This window comes from Zeus faber (genome assembly GCF_960531495.2).
Source record: "Zeus faber genome assembly, chromosome: 20".
Classification (NCBI taxonomy): Eukaryota; Metazoa; Chordata; class Actinopteri; order Zeiformes; family Zeidae; genus Zeus; species Zeus faber.
The window spans coordinates 16656559-16675206 of NC_137207.1; the positions used below are offsets into that span (position 1 = coordinate 16656559).

At 47.1% G+C, this 18648-nt stretch overlaps 1 protein-coding gene across 1 annotated transcript in view; it reads left to right on the forward strand.

Annotated features, from left to right (window-relative positions):
- The window catches only part of cacna1g (calcium channel, voltage-dependent, T type, alpha 1G subunit), a 121502-nt gene that overhangs the window by 19716 nt on the left and 83138 nt on the right, over window positions 1-18648 (forward strand). Inside the window, 6 exon segments of the mRNA XM_080021235.1 lie at window positions 2783-2880; window positions 15005-15164; window positions 17076-17370; window positions 18243-18335; window positions 18501-18566; window positions 18568-18622. Coding sequence (XP_079877361.1) covers window positions 2783-2880; window positions 15005-15164; window positions 17076-17370; window positions 18243-18335; window positions 18501-18566; window positions 18568-18622 — 767 coding nt within the window.

Genomic DNA, 18648 nt, shown 5'->3' on the forward strand with positions numbered 1-18648 from the left:
GCTAGGGCTGTTTTTTTTTTTTTTTTGGTTGTTTTTTTCGTCTCGTTCTTCATCCGTCTCGTGCGCCCCTGTTTACATGGGTCCATCGGTCCGTGCGTACTCCATTAGGGACGTTTTTTTTGTTTCCTTGCCATTTTTTGCGATCACGCAATACATTCATTCCACCATGGGAAGGTCTGCGGAGGCCATTGCAGCACGTTAGACAGCCAGCGGTTTGGTGTTCCAGCTCCAGGAGGTGGAACTGAAGAAGAGAAGAATCTTTATTCATCACACGGCACACACATGGCACACACACACACGCACACAGGAACACACACACACAGGCGCACGCACACACACACACACACAGGCGCACGCACACGCACACACACACACACACACACACACACACACACACACACACACACACACACACACACGGTGGCCGGTGAAAATTTTTCTCTGCTTTTAACCAATACCCACTCATCCTTCCTCCCGGGGGGCAGGCCAGAAGCAGTGGGCAGCATACAGCGATGCACCTGGGGACCAATTCCAAATGTCCATCACTGGTCAGATGACGATCTTTTTGCATGTTTTTGTTGAGGGTTCTTACTGATGTTATATGGAGGAAACCCCATGTGAACTCTACATGGAAAGGCCCCTAATCGGGAGACACGGGATCCCCCCCCCGCCCAACACAACGGGGGGGTCAAACGCAGGACTATCTTGCTGTGAGGCAGCACAGCAAGCATTGTACCGCCGTGCCACCAACCGTGGGATGCCGGTGGCCCCACGTTGCACCGCTGGTGATGGGAGGGCTGCTTGATGATGTCCTCCTATCTGTTTACTGATATATGTGTGTGTGTGTGTGTGTGTGTGTGTGTGTGTGTGTGTGTGTGTGTGAGTTTATCAGTGTGTGTTTGTGTGTGTGTGTGTGTGTGTGTGTGTGTGATTCTGTGTTTCGTGTCGGTGACTTACAGTACTGTATACTGTAACTGTTTTGCTTCCAACAGAAAAAAAACTCCTGTTCCAATGAAAAATGACTAGAACTGCCACACACGCACACACACACACACGCGCACACACACACACACACACACACACACACACACACACACACACACACACACACACACACACACACAAACACACACATACACGAACACACACATACAAACACAAACAAACACACACACACATACACGAACACACACACACTATTGTTGAGGGAATTTCTCATACTTGGAAGTGCACGGAGCCGTGCACATGTGTTGTGAGTTTGCGAGGACAGACGGACGGACAGACTTGGAGTCGGTGCAAGGAGGGAATTCCTTCAGATGCATGCCTCTCTCCCCTGGTCGCACATGTGCACAACATCTGCTGCACACACGCATCGAGCGAGAGAGAGGGAAAAGGGAGGGAGAGAGAGGGAGGGAGGGAGACAGAGAGAGAGAGAGAGAGAGAGAGAGAGAGAGAGAGGATTGATGATTAACACCAGGTATGAAACAAGAAGTGATTTCTTGACCTGCTGAGCCTGAACCTATGCCTGTTCTATGTTTGTGTGTCTGTATGTACCCACGCGTGTGTGTGTGTGTGTGTGTGTGTGTGTGTGTGTGTGTGTGTGTGTGTGTGTGTGTGTGTGTGTGTGTGTGTGTGTGTGTGTGTGTGTGTGTGTGTGTGTGTGTGTGTGGCGTCAGTGATGGGGAATAGCTGGCTCCAAGTGGCTATTCCCAAACATTTTTTCCCTTCATTTACATATAAATAAAACAAATTGCAAAACACAAAAGACGAGTGTTTACCAGAGAACATCGGAATCTGAATCAGGGTTTGATGGGCCAAGTATCTTTACACATAAAAGGAATTTGACTCCTTGTATGCATACATTACATTTGGTGGGAGCTGTAATAAACTGTATTTACAAAAAGGCGAAATGAGCGGCAAACAGTACTGATAAATAAATACATCTTGAAATATTGAATATTTACAGTAGATGAATAAACAAATGTACGTGTACTGTATGTACAGGTATGAACACTTGACGATATGTAGTTTCCGACTTCTGATTGGTCGATCTCGTTTCGTTCTGTGCACGTGCACCTCCACCCCGGCGTGCACGGACACTAAGTGGCTGTTGGCGCTTTGCAGAGGAGGGGTGCTGTGTGGGCACCGAAAGCATGGTTCTTTCTTTTTTGAGTAATTAAGTGAACGGCCCCGTACTGGACATGTTCACATAATTGCACAAATGGATGGTTACGGTGCTTAAATGATGTTTGGCAGAGAATTGGCTACATATATCATTAAAAAAACGGCAAAGGCACTCAGGCCTTTTTGTGTCATCCATCTATCCATCCATCCATCCATCCATCCATCCATCCATCCACAAAGCAAACACCTGTTGAGTAGCAAGCGATCCCTTACTACAGCAGATTAATTGCTCTCGGTCCCAACGATAGCAATGTAAAATATGTTGAACATACATTGTGTAATTGGCGACATCTTATTGCCGTTATATTGCTGTACGTTTTTTTATTTATTTTTTATTTTTAATCTATTCCCCAACGGCATCCGGAGGCATTTGTAGATAAATTAAACGCGGCGTAATGAAGGCACTTGCATTGCTTTGTTATGGTACTCACTGGCTTGTTTGTTTTCCATACGTGCCATTAGAGGCACTTTGTAAAGCGGTGTTTCTATAGAGCTTATTATTAATATTACCGCTGTCTATGTCACTGTATTGTACCTTTAACGTTTTGTAAATGCCTTCTCTCTCTCTCTCTCGCTCTCTCTCGCTCTTTCGCTGCAGGATGCTGGAATACTCCCTCAACCTGCAGAACGTCAGCTTCTCTGCAGTGAGGACGGTGCGTGTGCTGCGGCCGTTGAGGGCCATCAACCGAGTGCCAAGTGAGTCCTGATCTCACACACACGCACGCGCACACACACACACACACACACACACACACACAAGCGCACGCAACCAAGCGTGCACACACAAGCGCGCGCACACATGCACTTATGCACACACACACACACACACACACACACACACACACACACACACACACACACACACACACACACACACACATACATACTGAATCCGCCCACCCGTGTACCCGCTGTCCTCAAACTGCCTTTCCTGACCCTCTCAGCCATGTTGTTTAATGAACCGTTTGTAGTTTAAAAGCGGCCACGCCACACATAGTTCTGTTTGAACTGGTTTCTTTTCGACATTGAGGACAGCTTAAAGAATAGTTTTGCTGTTTTTCATTCAACCCAGGCCCTTTTAAAATGTTGCTTCACATCAAGCTTACCGCCCTGTTGCAGCTTCTCCCTGTGCTTAAATGTAGGACAATGGGGCAAAGGTTCAAGCCTTAAAAAGCACGTTGTATCTCCTTGGCGATGACCAGAAACTCTCTTTAGAGTCACATATGTCTTTCTTTCTACACATTTTAAGTAATTATAATATCTACTTTGGATTGCTTCTGTACATCCAAATCATAACGTTGCCAGGTTGCCAGTCGGAAGCGCCGCAAATTCCTGTTGCTAGTCTCGTTATTGAGTTGTTCTTTAGTAAGAGACCTGAAAAATATGACCTCGGGAACTGCTTACATTGTGAGCTTCTCATTTTCGAAAAGGATATTTAATATGTTGTTTTTTTTATGCTTAAATGTTTGCCCCATTGGAACTGTAATCAAGCACAATGCAGAACCTGCAGCAGAGTGGTAAGATTCTCACCAGTGAAGAGGTGGCGCGGCCGTGCCATGAACAGTTATAAATGATGGTTGAGACTTTTTGAGTTGTTCAGGGTCGAGAACAGCATCTCGTGTTGTGTCACGTTCAGATTGTCTTGGATTCCCTTTTGCTGCCGTAGAATTCAGACTTAGACCGCGGGGACGAGGGCGACCCGCCCTTTAGTTTTCCTCACGTCCTCAATAATCGCCCCCCAGCCCCCGCGGAGATGTGGGGAGCGCAACTGATTTATACGTCATTTCCCTCCCCACTGCCTCTTATTAGAGGGGGCGCCGTTCGCCACCCGAGTCGGCAGCAAACATTAGTTTCGATAACGATATACAAATCTCTCATGCAAATAACCTCATAACCCTGAGGAATCGTGTTTACCCCCCCCTCCTCACCTCACCCTCACCCCCGGGCCTCCCTCTGCCACCCATCGCTCACCCTCTTGGTGTTTAAGCAGGGGATGGAATTTCCCCAGCGTGCACGTGCTGCAAAATTGAATAGGAAGACCTTATTTCAAACCCAGCACAGCATCCAACACACACACACACACACGCACGTGCACGCACGCGCGCACGCACACACGCACACACACAACACACACACACACACCACTGACCAAGTGTTTATTTAAAATTTTAATATGGATCTTAACTCTGTCATTAGCTCCTCAATTGTTCAGAGGAGACAACTTTAGTCCAGCTGTTATGCAGTTGTGAGTGTGTGCATGTGCGTGTGTGCGTGTGCGTGTGTGGGCTTGTGTGTGTGTGCGCGCGTGTGCGTGTGTGTGTGTTTGTGTGTGTGTGTGTGTGCGTGTGCGTGTGCGTGTGCGTGTGTGCAGGCTGGACATAAACCCCAGTGCTCAATCAAATCCCCTGTAGGGGTCTGCACTCTGATGATGGCCCACACACACACACACACACACACACACACACACACACACACACACACACACACACACACACACACACACACACACACACAAACACTTTCATTAGGTCGCCCGCTATCCCTCATCCTAATCACAGGTCTAATAGGGACATTAACCTAGTGCATGATTTGGTCTGGTCTGGGTCTTGCGGGGGGAAAATGTCACTGGGGGACAGAGAGGTTTGATTTTGTGGGAGTTCAGCCCATTACGCTGGGCTCACATTTGTCTTTTGGGAACCCCCATCCACACCCCCACCCACGCCTCCACCCCCTGGACCGATAGCAAGGCCTTCAAATGAAGGTCACAAGGTGATTTACGGGGCTGCAATGCCATGGATACTCTGGTCGCTTTCGGGTACCGTGCTCAGAGTTATTTGTTTTATTTATTATGTTGGAGCACTTTTGTCAGTTGGTATTTACCAGTCTCTAGGATTTATCAGGGGGGGACTTAAAAAATACTTTAATTTGTTAAACCTATGTTTTTTCATATTTTCTCAGCATAAAATCTGAAAACCAATTACAGTGGCAAAAAATAGATTAACTGTGTTAATTATTTCTACGTCGCAAGCTCTGTTAGTCCAGCAAAGTGTGTGTGTCCGTCTGTGTCCAACCATACACACACACACACACACACACACACACACACACACCACACACACACACAGCCAGACAGACAGACAGACAGAGACAGACAGACAGACAGACAGACACACCACACACAACACGTACATCCCACTTCCCCCCCCCCCCCCCTCAGCCCACCCCCCCCCCGGCTTCTCTTAATAATCAAACTGTTCCTGGTCTGCTGTCCACACCTCCTGGGCTTGGCGTTGATTGATGCGCTCACATGGCAGCCCCTCCCGTGGAAGTGACAGATACATTCTGCAGGCCTCATCACCGCACCGCCAAACCCGACAGGGACAAATATTCGCGCTCCGCCACCGCCCACCGTCTGCCACCTCATTGGCTATTACCGTCACGTCCTACCCCCCCCCTCCAAAGGAGCTGTGCTTGGCCTGGGATTGACCGACGCGTCGCAGTTCTGACAAACCTCTGGTCCGGGGTCTCAGTAATGCTGTTGAGCGGCCGTCCTCAGGGATTACGGGAGGACTTAGAAATGCAGCCCACGTCACCGTTTTTTTTTGTATCCGGCGGCAGCACCTTGGGTGGCGTACAGTAGATGTACCGTGTGAGGTCGTGGTAAGGACATCTCGGCAAGTATCTACGGGAGACAATCCTTAAAACAACGTGGTGGCGTTTGCTCCTTGTCGAAATGCCAAATCCTCCATCGTAACAGCTCAGCGGATGTTCGGAAGGGAACAGGATCCCCACAAATGGCATGTTTTGGCGTCGGGGCTGACCGGCCACAGTCCAAATCGACAAACCACCATTTGCGTCGCCCGGTCTTTTGCGTCGCCCGACCGCCCCTCGGTTCTTACATGCCGTGACAAGTTGCTCTACGTCAAAAGGGATGAATCAAGGGGCCCGAAAAAGGTGAACAGAGTGAATTGGAAAAGTGGGACTAGACCCTTCCCTCATCCTGCATCTGTTCCTCGCCGCTGATAAATCAAACACGGCCGCTCGCGGGGGAGAAAGCCTCGGGGAACAAGGCGGCGATGACTGATGGGTCTGGCGCCGGCGGCGTGAGCGTGCCAGTCGATAGGTGATTATCACTGGACACGTACACAATGATCGCCCAGGACTCCACAGCCACATCCCCATCGGCTTAATGAGACCAGGGGCCAAAAATAGAGACCAGCCATGCTCTCTTCGTGTGACGTAGGGACGTGTACCGAGGAACACACAGGAAGTGGCTGGAAGACATGATAGTTCCACCCGAGTTAAGCTGAGAGGTGATAACACCACCACCACCACCTCCTCCCCACTGCCTATCCGCTCGTACATTCTTCCAGCTGGACATTGTCGGCCGAGCCTCGGTGCTGGAATTAAAACCGCATTTGAGCAACGCCCCCCACCCCCTCGTTCCGTTCACCTCGGATCCGGGCCGCTAAGGCGGCGTTGGTCGCATTTGCGTGCGGCGCTTTTTCGGTTTGAGGCAAAGTCATCCCCATTCACTGCTGGGGCGACGTCGAAGAGCCGGTGGGATCCGCCGAGACGGACACTCAAACCGACCTTTTTGTTTCAATCCAGGATGGGAAGCAGCAGAAAACGTGTCACTTCGAATGAATCGGAATTAAATTTTTCTGTACGCTGTGTAATATCAACTGTGACGGAAAAATTCAAGCATGTGGATACAAATGGAATCATCGGGATCCAGCTGGATTTTTATTTTGTGTCGTAGTTGCTCTGTAAGGGGCTGCAGTATGTCAGGACTTAAACCGTGGAAGTTGCATTTCATAGTCCGTATTTATCTGCATTTTGGACGGAAAGAGATTCCCTCTCTCCCCTCGGTCCTTGCGGTTTTGCAAAACACACATTTCTGCTCTAAATTAAACTGTCGGCCAGTTTATCTTCCCCCGCAGCCATTCCTTTTTGCCATCCCATAGTTCATTCTCCCCTCAGACAACAGTAGTTAGCGTCCAGTCGGAGCAGATAAGGAGAGACACAGGTGTAAGCTCCGCGCGCGACACTCTGAAAAGCCCATTAGCTCACAGTTCTCAGATTGCCAGGCTGGTCGGGCCGCCCTTGAGCCAGACCTGAACGGGACGGCAGAGCCTTAATCTGCTCTCCGACAGATGGCTCCCACGATCTCACGCCGCCACCTGCCTTCCAGCCAGGCTGGAACCCGACGCCTGCCCGCGACATGTGAGGTTGGAGAGGCCATGCGGGGCAGATGGTGGAGTTGATGGTGACTGAAAATGAAATGTTGATCACCTGGGACGAGCGGGACCTGCGCGGCCCCGTGCAAGCAGTATTTTAATCTGTGAGATAAACAGGAGTTTCCTTTCATGATGTCCATGTTTCTTTGGGGTTAGGGTGTTGAGAAGACAGGCAGCTAATATAGTTTAGTCTGTATTGATTTACGGGTGAATGATTAAGGCTCAGAAAGGGGAATAATCCTCTTTAAGGGTGTAAATCATTCACTTAAAGCGGGGGTGCCCAATATGTCGATCGCGATCGACCGGTAGATCACAAAGGTAGAGTAGATCGCGTGCCATTCAAACAATTTTTTTTTTTAGATGTTAGCCTATCATCTATCCTCCATTTGGCATTCTCCACTTGATTGACGTACAGGGCGGCCAGTGTGGGTTACAATCACAGCTACTTCGATCTCCTCTCTTCCGTGAGCTACCGCAAAACTACAGCGAGCTAAGTGACCTACTTAGCTAAATGACTAAATGTACTTAGCCTTCCAATTTATATCTACTAAAGAAGGGACATAAAAATTGAGTGGGGGAGCCGGACCAAGTAAAAAACCAAAAGCTTACCACTTCCATGCGGAATGGGAGGAGGACTTTTTTTTCACCACGTCATAAAAGTGCGTTTGCCTGATCTGTCAGTCTACTGTAGCTATCCCAAAAAAGGGAGATTTGGAAAGGCACTTTCGAACTGTTCACAAAAGCCACGACACTTTTCCTCCGAAAAGCGAGCCGAGGAAGAGAAGGGTGACTGAGCTGAAATCGCAGTTGATGGGACGGCGTTCATTGTTCACACAGCTGAATCCAAAAGCACAGGCAGCCACCGGAGCGCCGTTCCGGGTGAGTCGCTCCATCGTTAAGCGTAAGAAGTCCTTCCGAGATGGGGAGATGGTAAAAGAGGCCTTCAGTTGAGGCAGCTGACTCGCTGTTTTGGGACTTTTAAAATAAACTAGAAGTGTTATCTTCAATCAAAGCTCTTCAGCTATAAAGAAGTACAGTTACACGGCGCCGTGAAGTAATGGGCGATATTGTGACACAGACAGTTACATCGGAAGGACATCGTGGACCGCGAGTGTTTCTCATTGCAATTAGACGAGTCTACGGACATAAGTGATACAGCACAATTGTGCGTTTTTATTCGGATGGAGTTTACAGATATGACTGCAAAAGAGGAGCTGTTGACGATACTGCCCATGGAGGAAGACAGGCGGGGAGAGGACATTTTTCAGTCTTTCAAAAACTTTAGCGAGAAAACCCAGCTCCCAGTGTGTGAATTGATGTCAATCACCACGGACGGTGCGCCCACAGTGGTGGGCCGCTTGAATGGATTTATTACCAAGTGCAGGGAGGCCGATGCTTCCCCCGACTTCCTCAACCACCACTGCATAATACACCAACAGGCGTTATGTGCAAAAATGCTCAACATGAAAGAGATAATGGATGTGGCAACGAAAATCGCCTGTTCTGTTCGAGCGAGATCTCTTCAAAGACGGCTGTTCCGTGCACATCTGGAGGAGGCTGCAGCTACTCTGACCTCTTGCTACACACTGACGTGAGAGGGCTTAGTAGGGGAAAATTCCTGCAGAGATTTCGAGAGCTCTGTCCGGAGATAAAGGAGTTTCTCCGTGTCAGTAAAAATGCAGAATACAAGCAACTTGATGACGATCAGTGGCGGCAAGACTTGGCATTTTTAACTGATCTGACCAACATGTTGAATGGGCTTAGTACAGAGCTGCAAAGAAAAGACAAAACCGTGGTCAACATGATCAGTTTAGTTAAGGCTTTCAAATGAAAAATGCAACTTCTTCCCTCAAAGCTGCAGCGCCATGATTTGGGGGAACTTTCAAAACCTCGCATCAGAGCTGTAGACCCAAGGGAAGGCGTGTGCGCAACTTGACAGTGCGCGCTGCACAGAGCACATTGAAAACTGTCTGTCAGACTTTGACAAACGGTTTCAAGACTTTGCTTTACTCGAGCCAATCGCTATATTTATGTGCTGCCCATTTAGGGAAGATATTGAGGTTGATTCACTCGCATCAAAAATTGCAACACTGTTCCACCTGAACTGGTCTGCAGTGGAGGATGAGATGTTGACACTACAGGCTGACATTCAGCTGAAGTCCAGGGCTCATGGACAGTTTTGGAACTTACTCACAGAGGAAAAGTACCCAAACATGAGGAAATGTGCTACCCTTGACTGCATTATTCGGCTCTACTTATTTATGCGAGTCAGCCTTTTCCCACATGAAGATTATTAAGTCCAAATAGCGTTTCACCATGCCGGATGATCATTTGGAATCTGCTTGAGGCTGGCTTCCAGCAGCTTCTGTCCCGACTATGCAACCCTGGTCGACTCCGTTCAGTGCAAGTCATCAGAGTATGTGACCATAAATTTATTTAATTGTATTGTGCCGTAAAGGTTCATGCAGTGATGCAAGGTACGCCAACATTATTGTATATATAAGTACACTCAGTATATTCCTCTTCTTCTTCTTCTTTCGGCTACGCCCGGAAGTATACATAGTGTATATATCAATAAATATATTTAGCATTTTTTAATGCTGGTAGATGATTTTGACCTGGTAATTTTAAAAGTAGCTCGCAAGCTGAAAAAGTGTGGGCACCCTTGACTCAAAGCACCACTGTGTTGCTCCCCCGCCCTCCTCCCCGAACGGCTGTTCTTGCACTAAGTAACTTCTGTGTTTGGGTACGAAACCGTAAGAAAAATGTGTTACGCTTTACGGCACTATATTACTTCCCTGATATTTGGCTCCGGTAATTAAGTTTTTTTCGCTCGATGAAATGTATTTGAAAGAAACCACGAGTTATAAACGTACTGGTCAAAATGTCCGGTAATAATGCTCATACAAAACGTAGCGCTCCACCTCCCCGGGGCGCGGATGAGACTCCGGTGGGGCTGCCGGCACCACTCTCAGCTCGTCCCTCAGCTCAACTCACTCTCATTGCACCACGTGTTTATCTCACCCTCTGACTCCTGCGGGCGAGCCGATCTGCCAGGCCGAGCACATCTGGTGCCTACACCGGCTCGCTAAAGCAGTGGCTGTAACCTAGGTGTACATTATATCTGCGCTTGTAACATAGGCTGTTATTGAAACGTGACATATAAAGTCCAAATTTGTCTGGCAAATGAAAATGACTTATGGACACCGAGCTGTGTTTTTCCGCAATGGTGAAAAGTGCAACTGCACTCAGAAACAGTGGGGGGCGCCAAATCCCAAACACCAAAAGTTACATAGTGCTGCTTGAATCTTAATCATTCACCAAATACAGATGGTATTTTACCATGAAAATACTCACTCCCTGAGTTGTTATGGGGTCCGTAAAACCAATTTTTTGAGAACATTGCAATCGGGCGATTTGAGAGGCCGGGCTCCGATGTACCGCCGATGTGCTCATTGGCCACGCCCCCTAGTGAGCCTGAATAGAAATTCATGGAGAATCTCAATTCCAAATGAAACAGCGTTCTCAGATACAGAGAAGCGTTGGAGTTGGTTCTAGGGACCACATACTGTAGCAACTCAGGAGTTATATTTTTGGCCACTTTAAAGTTGAAAATAGATGATATTGCTCTTCTCCTGGGTCTTGAAAATAAGCTCTAATGGAATTCTGCAAATTTCTCGGGGTGCTTCCTCCTAAACCGCAATCATTTAATGCAACTCCCTGTTGGTAAATAAACTGAATATCAAATCCAGGAGCAAAGACGTGTATATCTATGAATACATAAATTGCCCGCACCCCCGCTGTCCTGGGATTGCAGCTCTCCCATCATTATCAAGTAGGAGGTCTACATCGAAAAAAAAAAAACAGCGTATGCAAGTCGGGTATTAAATCCCGGGCTGACTATCTCAACAGTGGATCGCAGCCTGCGAGAACAGTCCATTCTGCTTCTGACTGCAGCAGACACTAATCCCAGCCTCTGTCACTAGTTTATCCGCCACTAAGCAGCATCCTAACAGCTCAGCGCACTGCGCTACCAGGGCCATCCTTCCAGGAAGCCGCCGCTCAATGTTAGCGTGCATGTGTGTGCATTCCTATGCCTGTATAAATGTGTGCGCACACCGGGATTGCTGATTAATGACCCAAAATGGAGTGAGAAACACAGTGCGAGAATGCGACTGGGAGAGAGAGAGAGAGAGAGAGAGAGACAGAGAGGGCGAGAGCAAATAGCAAGATATCAAAAGTGAACTCGGGAAAGAGAAAGAGAGCGAGACATACAAAGAGAGAGAGAGAGAGAGAGAGAGAGAGAGAGGGAGGGAGGGTGATGGAGGAAGTGCTGTTGTCGGCAGAAAGTCGGGCCTGTCAGGAAGCATTACTCTCCACACCTCCCAGCAGCCAGCCGAAATTTTTGTAAATACCCTTTTCTTTGAGAGTTCAAGGCGATTATGTTAACGGGATGACGTTACCGTCCCGGGCGAGCAGCAACAAATCACCGGAGCCCATGACTCAGTTTTACTTTACATAACTCTGCGTGCTAAGTTATTCGTGGTGCTAAGTCGTCCGTGGCGGCGGCGGTGTTTTCTTTTTTTTTTTTTTTGGTGTTGTTGTTTTTCCCCCCCCCGCATCCTTCACACAGCCTTAAAGCGCAAACATTTATAACTTTCAGCATCCCTGTGAAAGCCCCGGTGGAACGCCTTTGAAAGCCTTCTTTTCGATTTACGACGCGATCAGATGCATCGCGGTTTCCGATAACTGCGCGGGGCCGCGCTGCGAGGGGCATTCATCTCGATCCGTTCCGCCGACAATAAAAACCAGAATGATGCGTGAACATCACAACAACTAAAAGCTGAGTTGTGTGGATGTCGGGCTCCATCAATAAGGACGGTATTACGAGTTATTACTACACGTAGTGCTTCAACCTGCTTCTCTATATTTAAGACATTTCTTGCAGCAGCCGGGGAGGGAGACCCACAGGGTTGGGAGTAGGGCGGTAGCCATTGCAAAAAATAGTCAAATTAGGAATATTGTGAAAATCGTCAGTAAATATTGTGATATTTGATTTTGTCCTCATCCTCAAAGGCAGTTTTAATACAACCTGTAGCCAGGCAGGGTGCAGCTCCCCGAAAGAGCCTTGAGCTCCCTGAAAGCAATACTGAAATTATTTTAAAAGTCATAATTTATGAAATATTCTGCAAGTAATAACAACATATTTCCACAGTCCCAACTGAGGTTTTTTTTTTTTGGGGAGCTGCTGCTCCCTCCTCTCTGCATGGAGAACGCTGAGCTTTCCTCTTCCTCTTCCTCTTCCTCCCCTCTCTTTTTCTGCTCTCCTCTGCCCTTCTCCGCCGTCTTTTCGTCTGCTCTTTCCCCATCTCCTGCCGTCTCCTTTCCTCTTCCATTCTCTCCCTTCCTTTACCTCTCCCTCTCCCTCTTCTCTCCGTTTCTCTCGCCTCCTCCCCTCCTTCCTCATCTCCTCTCTCCCACCCCCCTTCTACCTTCCTCTTCTCTCCTTTCCTCTCCTTTCCCTTTCTCCCCTCTGTTCCCTCCCCTTTCCTCGTCTCCTCTCCTCTCCTTTTTTCTTCTCTTCTCTTCTCTTCTCTTCTCTTCTCTTCTCTTCTCTTCTCTCAATTCCCCTTCTTCCTCTTTTTCGTCTTTCCTCAGCTCCTCTCCCCTCATCTCCTCTCCTCTCCCCTCCTCTTCTATTCTCTGCTCCTTTCTTCTCTTTTCTCATTCTACAACATCTTCCCTCTCCCGCCTGGTCTGCCGTCACAGTAACAGACCCAATCCCCCTGTCTCTCTCTCACTCTCATTATCTGTCTCCCTCCCTGTAGCGCTCTCCTCCATCCCCTTTCTCACTCACTCTCTCTCTCTCTCTCTCTCTCTCTCTCTCTCTCTCTCTCCCTCTCTCTCTCTCTCCATCCTTCCATCTCTTCCTCCTTTCTTTCTGTGTCAGCCTTGCAGACGGGGCTCTTCTGGCACTCTGGCGGGGATCGACCGGTCCTCTCCAATTACCCAGAAACCCCCCCCGATAGGAAAGAGATTATATTGCTCATTATTGACGCCCAACTCACCTGGCTCCTGTGGGGGAAAGAGAAAGATAAACTCATATGTAATGAAAATTACACCCCTACCTGCAACACAGTACAGCACAGCATTCTTAACAAATATTAATAATATTTTATTTCTTATTTATTTGTTAATCTTAATTAATATCACCATATTATTATTATTATTATTATTATTATTATTATTAATAATAATAATAATAATAATAATAGTAATAATAATTAATAATAATAATTTATTACTGGTAATATATTAATAGAATACAATATTAATAATAACATATTGCTTTTATAATTATATCATTTTTTATGATTGAAAAATATAAAAAGATAAGATAAAGAAATCAGATTGTAATGCATGTTCTGAGAGTAATATATATAGAGTAAAATATCTGAAAATACTTGAAGATAGATGATGGATGGATAGATAGATAGATAGATAGATAGATAGATAGATAGATAGATAGATAGATAGATAGATAGATAGATAGATAGATAGACAGACTGATAGATAGACTGATAGATAGACTGATAGATAGACTGATAAATGGATGGATAGATGGATTGATAGATTGATAGATAGATAGACTGATTGATAGATAGGTAGATAGATAGATAGACTGATTGATAGATAGATAGATAGATAGATAGATTGATTGATTGATAGAAGGGGAAGATATACAGTTTTTGTATATAGAGTTATATACTATACTATTTTATACTACATAGTTTGACAGATTATTGTAGGAAGAATGTTAGAAAGAAGAATAGCTCTGAGGCCCGAGATGAAAGCAAAATAAAACACCAGCAGTGGCTGCCGGGCGACACAGCCAGATATAGCAACAAAGAGGGAACGTGTGGGAGGAAGAGAGTGTGTGTGTGTGTGTGTGTGTGTGTGTGTGTGTGTGTGTGTGTGTGTGTGTGTGTGTGTGTGTGTGTGTGTGTGTGTGTGTGTGTGTGTGTGTGTGTGTGTGTGTGTGTGTGTGTGTGTGTGTGTGTGTGTGTGTGTTAGCGTTTGTGTGACTTTGGTGCTGTCAAAAAGTTGAGGAAACACTGTCCAGAGCAGGCAGAACGGAAGATGCATTAAGACTACAGACAGGGGTGTTTAAAGGCAACACACACACACACACACACACACACACACACAATACTTTATCTACTTTTTCACAGTGTGTCTTCTAGACCACCCTTAGGGGGTCGATGGGTTTGTTCACATGTGTCGTGTTGATGTTATATATATTTAAGTAATAACTGTTCTGTGAAATTCATTCCAATATAATCAAATTAAAGATTCCACTGAGCATGAAGTCCACATTTGTATTACTCCACCCAACTCATGTCATATCAGTCATGTGCACATTTCCATCCAGCCTTCTCCTGATCTCCATCAGGGTGGTTCCAACATATCTGATAGTGTTTTTTTCCCCTCATGCAAATAAAAACAAAAGCCAAGAAATTCATACTCATTGACGACCGTCGCATCCCCTGTTTGAACTTCTCTTATCCGTCGATTTGCAGGCATGCGTATCCTGGTGACCCTGCTGCTGGACACGCTGCCCATGCTGGGCAACGTGCTGCTGCTCTGCTTCTTCGTCTTCTTCATCTTCGGCATCGTGGGAGTGCAGCTGTGGGCGGGGCTTCTGAGGAATCGCTGCTTCGTGGAGGACAACTTCTCCTTGTGAGCTGCGACCTCCCTTCTCTTCCTTCCCTTCCCTTCCCTTCCCTCCCCTTCCCTTCCTTACCTCCCCTTCCCTTCCCCTTTTCCTTCCCTTTCCTTCCCTTCCGTTTGTGTCTGATGTTTGGGATTTTAAAGTGGCAACCCATAACATTGTCTGTGTTGGGTGGATTACTCTACAAGTCCCAGGATTCCATTGGAAACTGCGCTGTTTTTTTTTCTCCAAAATCCAGGTTTACCCTCATCTTGGCTTTAAGAGGGTCGTCGGTTTACAAAACTACTACGGCCCACTACGACTACATTAAACTTCTTGCGCACGCCCGATCAGTGCGTTCTTTGCCGGGAAAACTGGACCCTGCCACCGACAATGGAAACAGCACATACGTAGAGAAGCATGATGTGAATGCATTGAATGGCCTTGGACCATCAAGTACCAGCGAATTAAAGTGTTAAATATGGGATTTCTTTGACAAAATAATCTGACGGATTACCACTTTAAGTGATTGTTTCTGTGTGCATGCACGTGCTTGGTGTGACCTTGCACAGATTTTCCAGTGGCGCTCCCTTACTGTAGTTATTATCGCGGCAAACCTTGATTGCTCATTTTCTCCTTTGAGGCTCCCGCCGTGATCACGGCCGTTAATATCGCCGTTTTTACGAGCGGGAGATTCTTATGCCGACATGTGATTGCAAACGGGGTGGAAGAACGCAGGGAAGGTTCAAGGTAGAGACGGAGCGGAACCTTGACCCCATCCTGTTGAAGCGGGTCACGGGTGACAGCTTACCGCCCGGTACATCCACTAGTTTAACCATTATAAAGTCTCACGGCTGGTGATGAATGGGGAGAGGAGCGGCAGTGTTGGAGTAATGAGCGCGGATCCCGCACGGCCCCATGGTTATATGCAACATGGGCGGCCATAACTTATTCATGTTCTTTGAGTCATTACTCTCGAGAGCCTTTACGACAGCTCGCACTCGTAAAGGCCTCGCTAAGCCGGCGTGTTTCATTAATTTTTTTGTGTCATTAAAGAAGGATTCCTGCACCTGGGATGTGCACGGCTTCTGCATGCAGTAGTGCTTTTTCTAACAGGGAGAGACTTGGAGAAGGCGTGTATTTTCTCAAGGTGTGGCCACAACGGGATGAGGAAATGACACCGCTTCACCGATGCAGATGCGACGCATAACTTTTGAACTTCCGACGACCCTTCTTGGATTCCACAAGCCGGGCAATACACCCGCAAGGATAATGTGATTGTCACACAGACTTATCACTTGTCTCATGTTCACCAGGCTTCAGCCCAAGTGGCAACCGTACACAAGTGGGCTGCGGCCCATATTGTCACGTGGGCATCAATACGGTACAGATATTTAAGTAGGGGAGCGCTACATGTAAAAGGTGGTGTCATGGCGGGAGGAGGCTGTCACACTGTCGGCGAGGAGAATCTGTGTTGACAGACACACCATTTATTCTTTAACGGAGATATGCTCCGTCAGGCAAGCCTGAGGTGTGCTGTAGCATAGCATATTAACACACAAATGCACAAGCATACCACATACTCAGTCCTGCATACCTACAATCGGAAGGAATATACTATGTACTGTAGATATAGATATACATTATATGCATCCACTCATCTGCAAGAAGTAGCTGAAGACTGCTAGCTGGGTTTTGGTTTTATAGGTAGTGCATTTTGTGTGTAGGTATAAACAGATGTACTGTATGTGTGTTTGTGTGTGTATGGAATGCATACGAACTGTAGTATGCATTACTGTTTTCTTATGTAAGTAAAATGATGCATCCCTGTCAAACCAAAATAAAACAGTATAAGATATAGAATTATCTGTAGCGCCATAATGGGGAATTAGATTAGAAGAGGAGTGAAGCTGACTTTCGTTTCCTCCACCCAACCATAGCCCCCTGTCGTTGGAGCTGGGGAAGTACTACCACACGGAGAACGACGACGAGAACCCATTCATCTGCTCGCAGCCCCGGGAGAACGGCATGCAGGAGTGCAGCTCGGTGCCGCCCCTGTACGACGAGGCCGGCATGAAGTGCAAGCTGGACATGGACTCCTACAACAGCACCGACAACACCACCTGCGTCAACTGGAACCAGTACTACACCAACTGCTCCGCCGGCCGGGTCAACCCCTTCAAGGGCGCGATCAACTTCGACAATATCTGCTACGCCTGGATTGCCATCTTCCAGGTGAGAGGTGGACGTCGGCGTCCGAGAGGCCTTGTGGGGGAATGAATGAAAAGCACGATATGGATTTATAGAGACTTTCCCATTTGTTAATTTTTTATTTGGTGGTCAAAGGAGGCAGTGTGGGGTTGCAATCCTCAGAAGACACCTTTCCTAGTGTAGCCAGAATAAACTGACGATGACCCACAAAGTTGAACTTTTCATCAAGAATCAATGAATATTTTTCTGAATGTGCTGGATAAAACCAAGTCTTTCATCAGGGCATTTCTGCTGCATATGCTTGTAGTCTCACAGTCTCAGTGTTGAAGAAATTGCATGATTTAATCAATTTGGACACTTTCGCCCAATAATTCATTCGATCACAGTTTATGGCACCCTAGTCGAGGTAAAGGCCGTGTAAAAGCCAATTGCTCCAGTAGCAGAAGAACAGCTCTTTCAGAACGGATTTAGGGACACAGCAGCCACACAGCGAGAGCGGAGATGTTTTAATTTGCCCACCCCATCTGTTTTCTTATCTTAACTTCATCTGGAAAGCCATTGTTGGAGTTTTCAGAGGACACAGGCTAAGAATGAGCTCTCCCATATGTCTTCCAGTTTTGTGCCAGTGTGTGTGTGTGTGTGCGTGCGTGCGCGTGTTGAAGCACCATGAGAAATATCAGGGATTCGTCTTTTCCTATTCTGTTAAGCCCTGGTACTCTAAACAGCAAAATATGCTCTCATATATTCTCTTTTTATATCCAATTATTTTGAGTCCTCTTCCTTTTTTTGTTGGTTTATTTTGCTCATTCTCTGTCTCTGTCTCTGTCTCTCTCTCTCTCTCTCTCTCTCTTTCTCTTTGTCCTCTTTCCCTTGTCTCTGTCTCCTCGTCTCCCTAGGTGATCACCTTGGAGGGATGGGTGGACATCATGTACTTTGTGATGGATGCTCACTCCTTCTACAACTTCATCTACTTCATCCTCCTCATCATTGTAAGTGCCACTTCACTGTCAGCGGAACTGTATGTGTCTGAATGCCTCTCAGTCAGTTGATAGACCTGTGTGTATGTGTGTGTGTGTGTGTGTGTGTGTCTGTGTGTGTGTGTGCATTTCAGCAAGTTATTACAAAATGCGCTGTTACACCTCCCTCCCTCCCAGATCGGCTCCTTCTTCATGATCAACCTGTGCCTGGTCGTCATCGCCACTCAGTTCTCTGAGACCAAGGCAGCGGGAGAGTCAGCTCATGAAGGAGCAGCGCGTGCGCTTCCTATCCAACGCCAGCACGCTGGCCTCCTTCTCCGAGCCC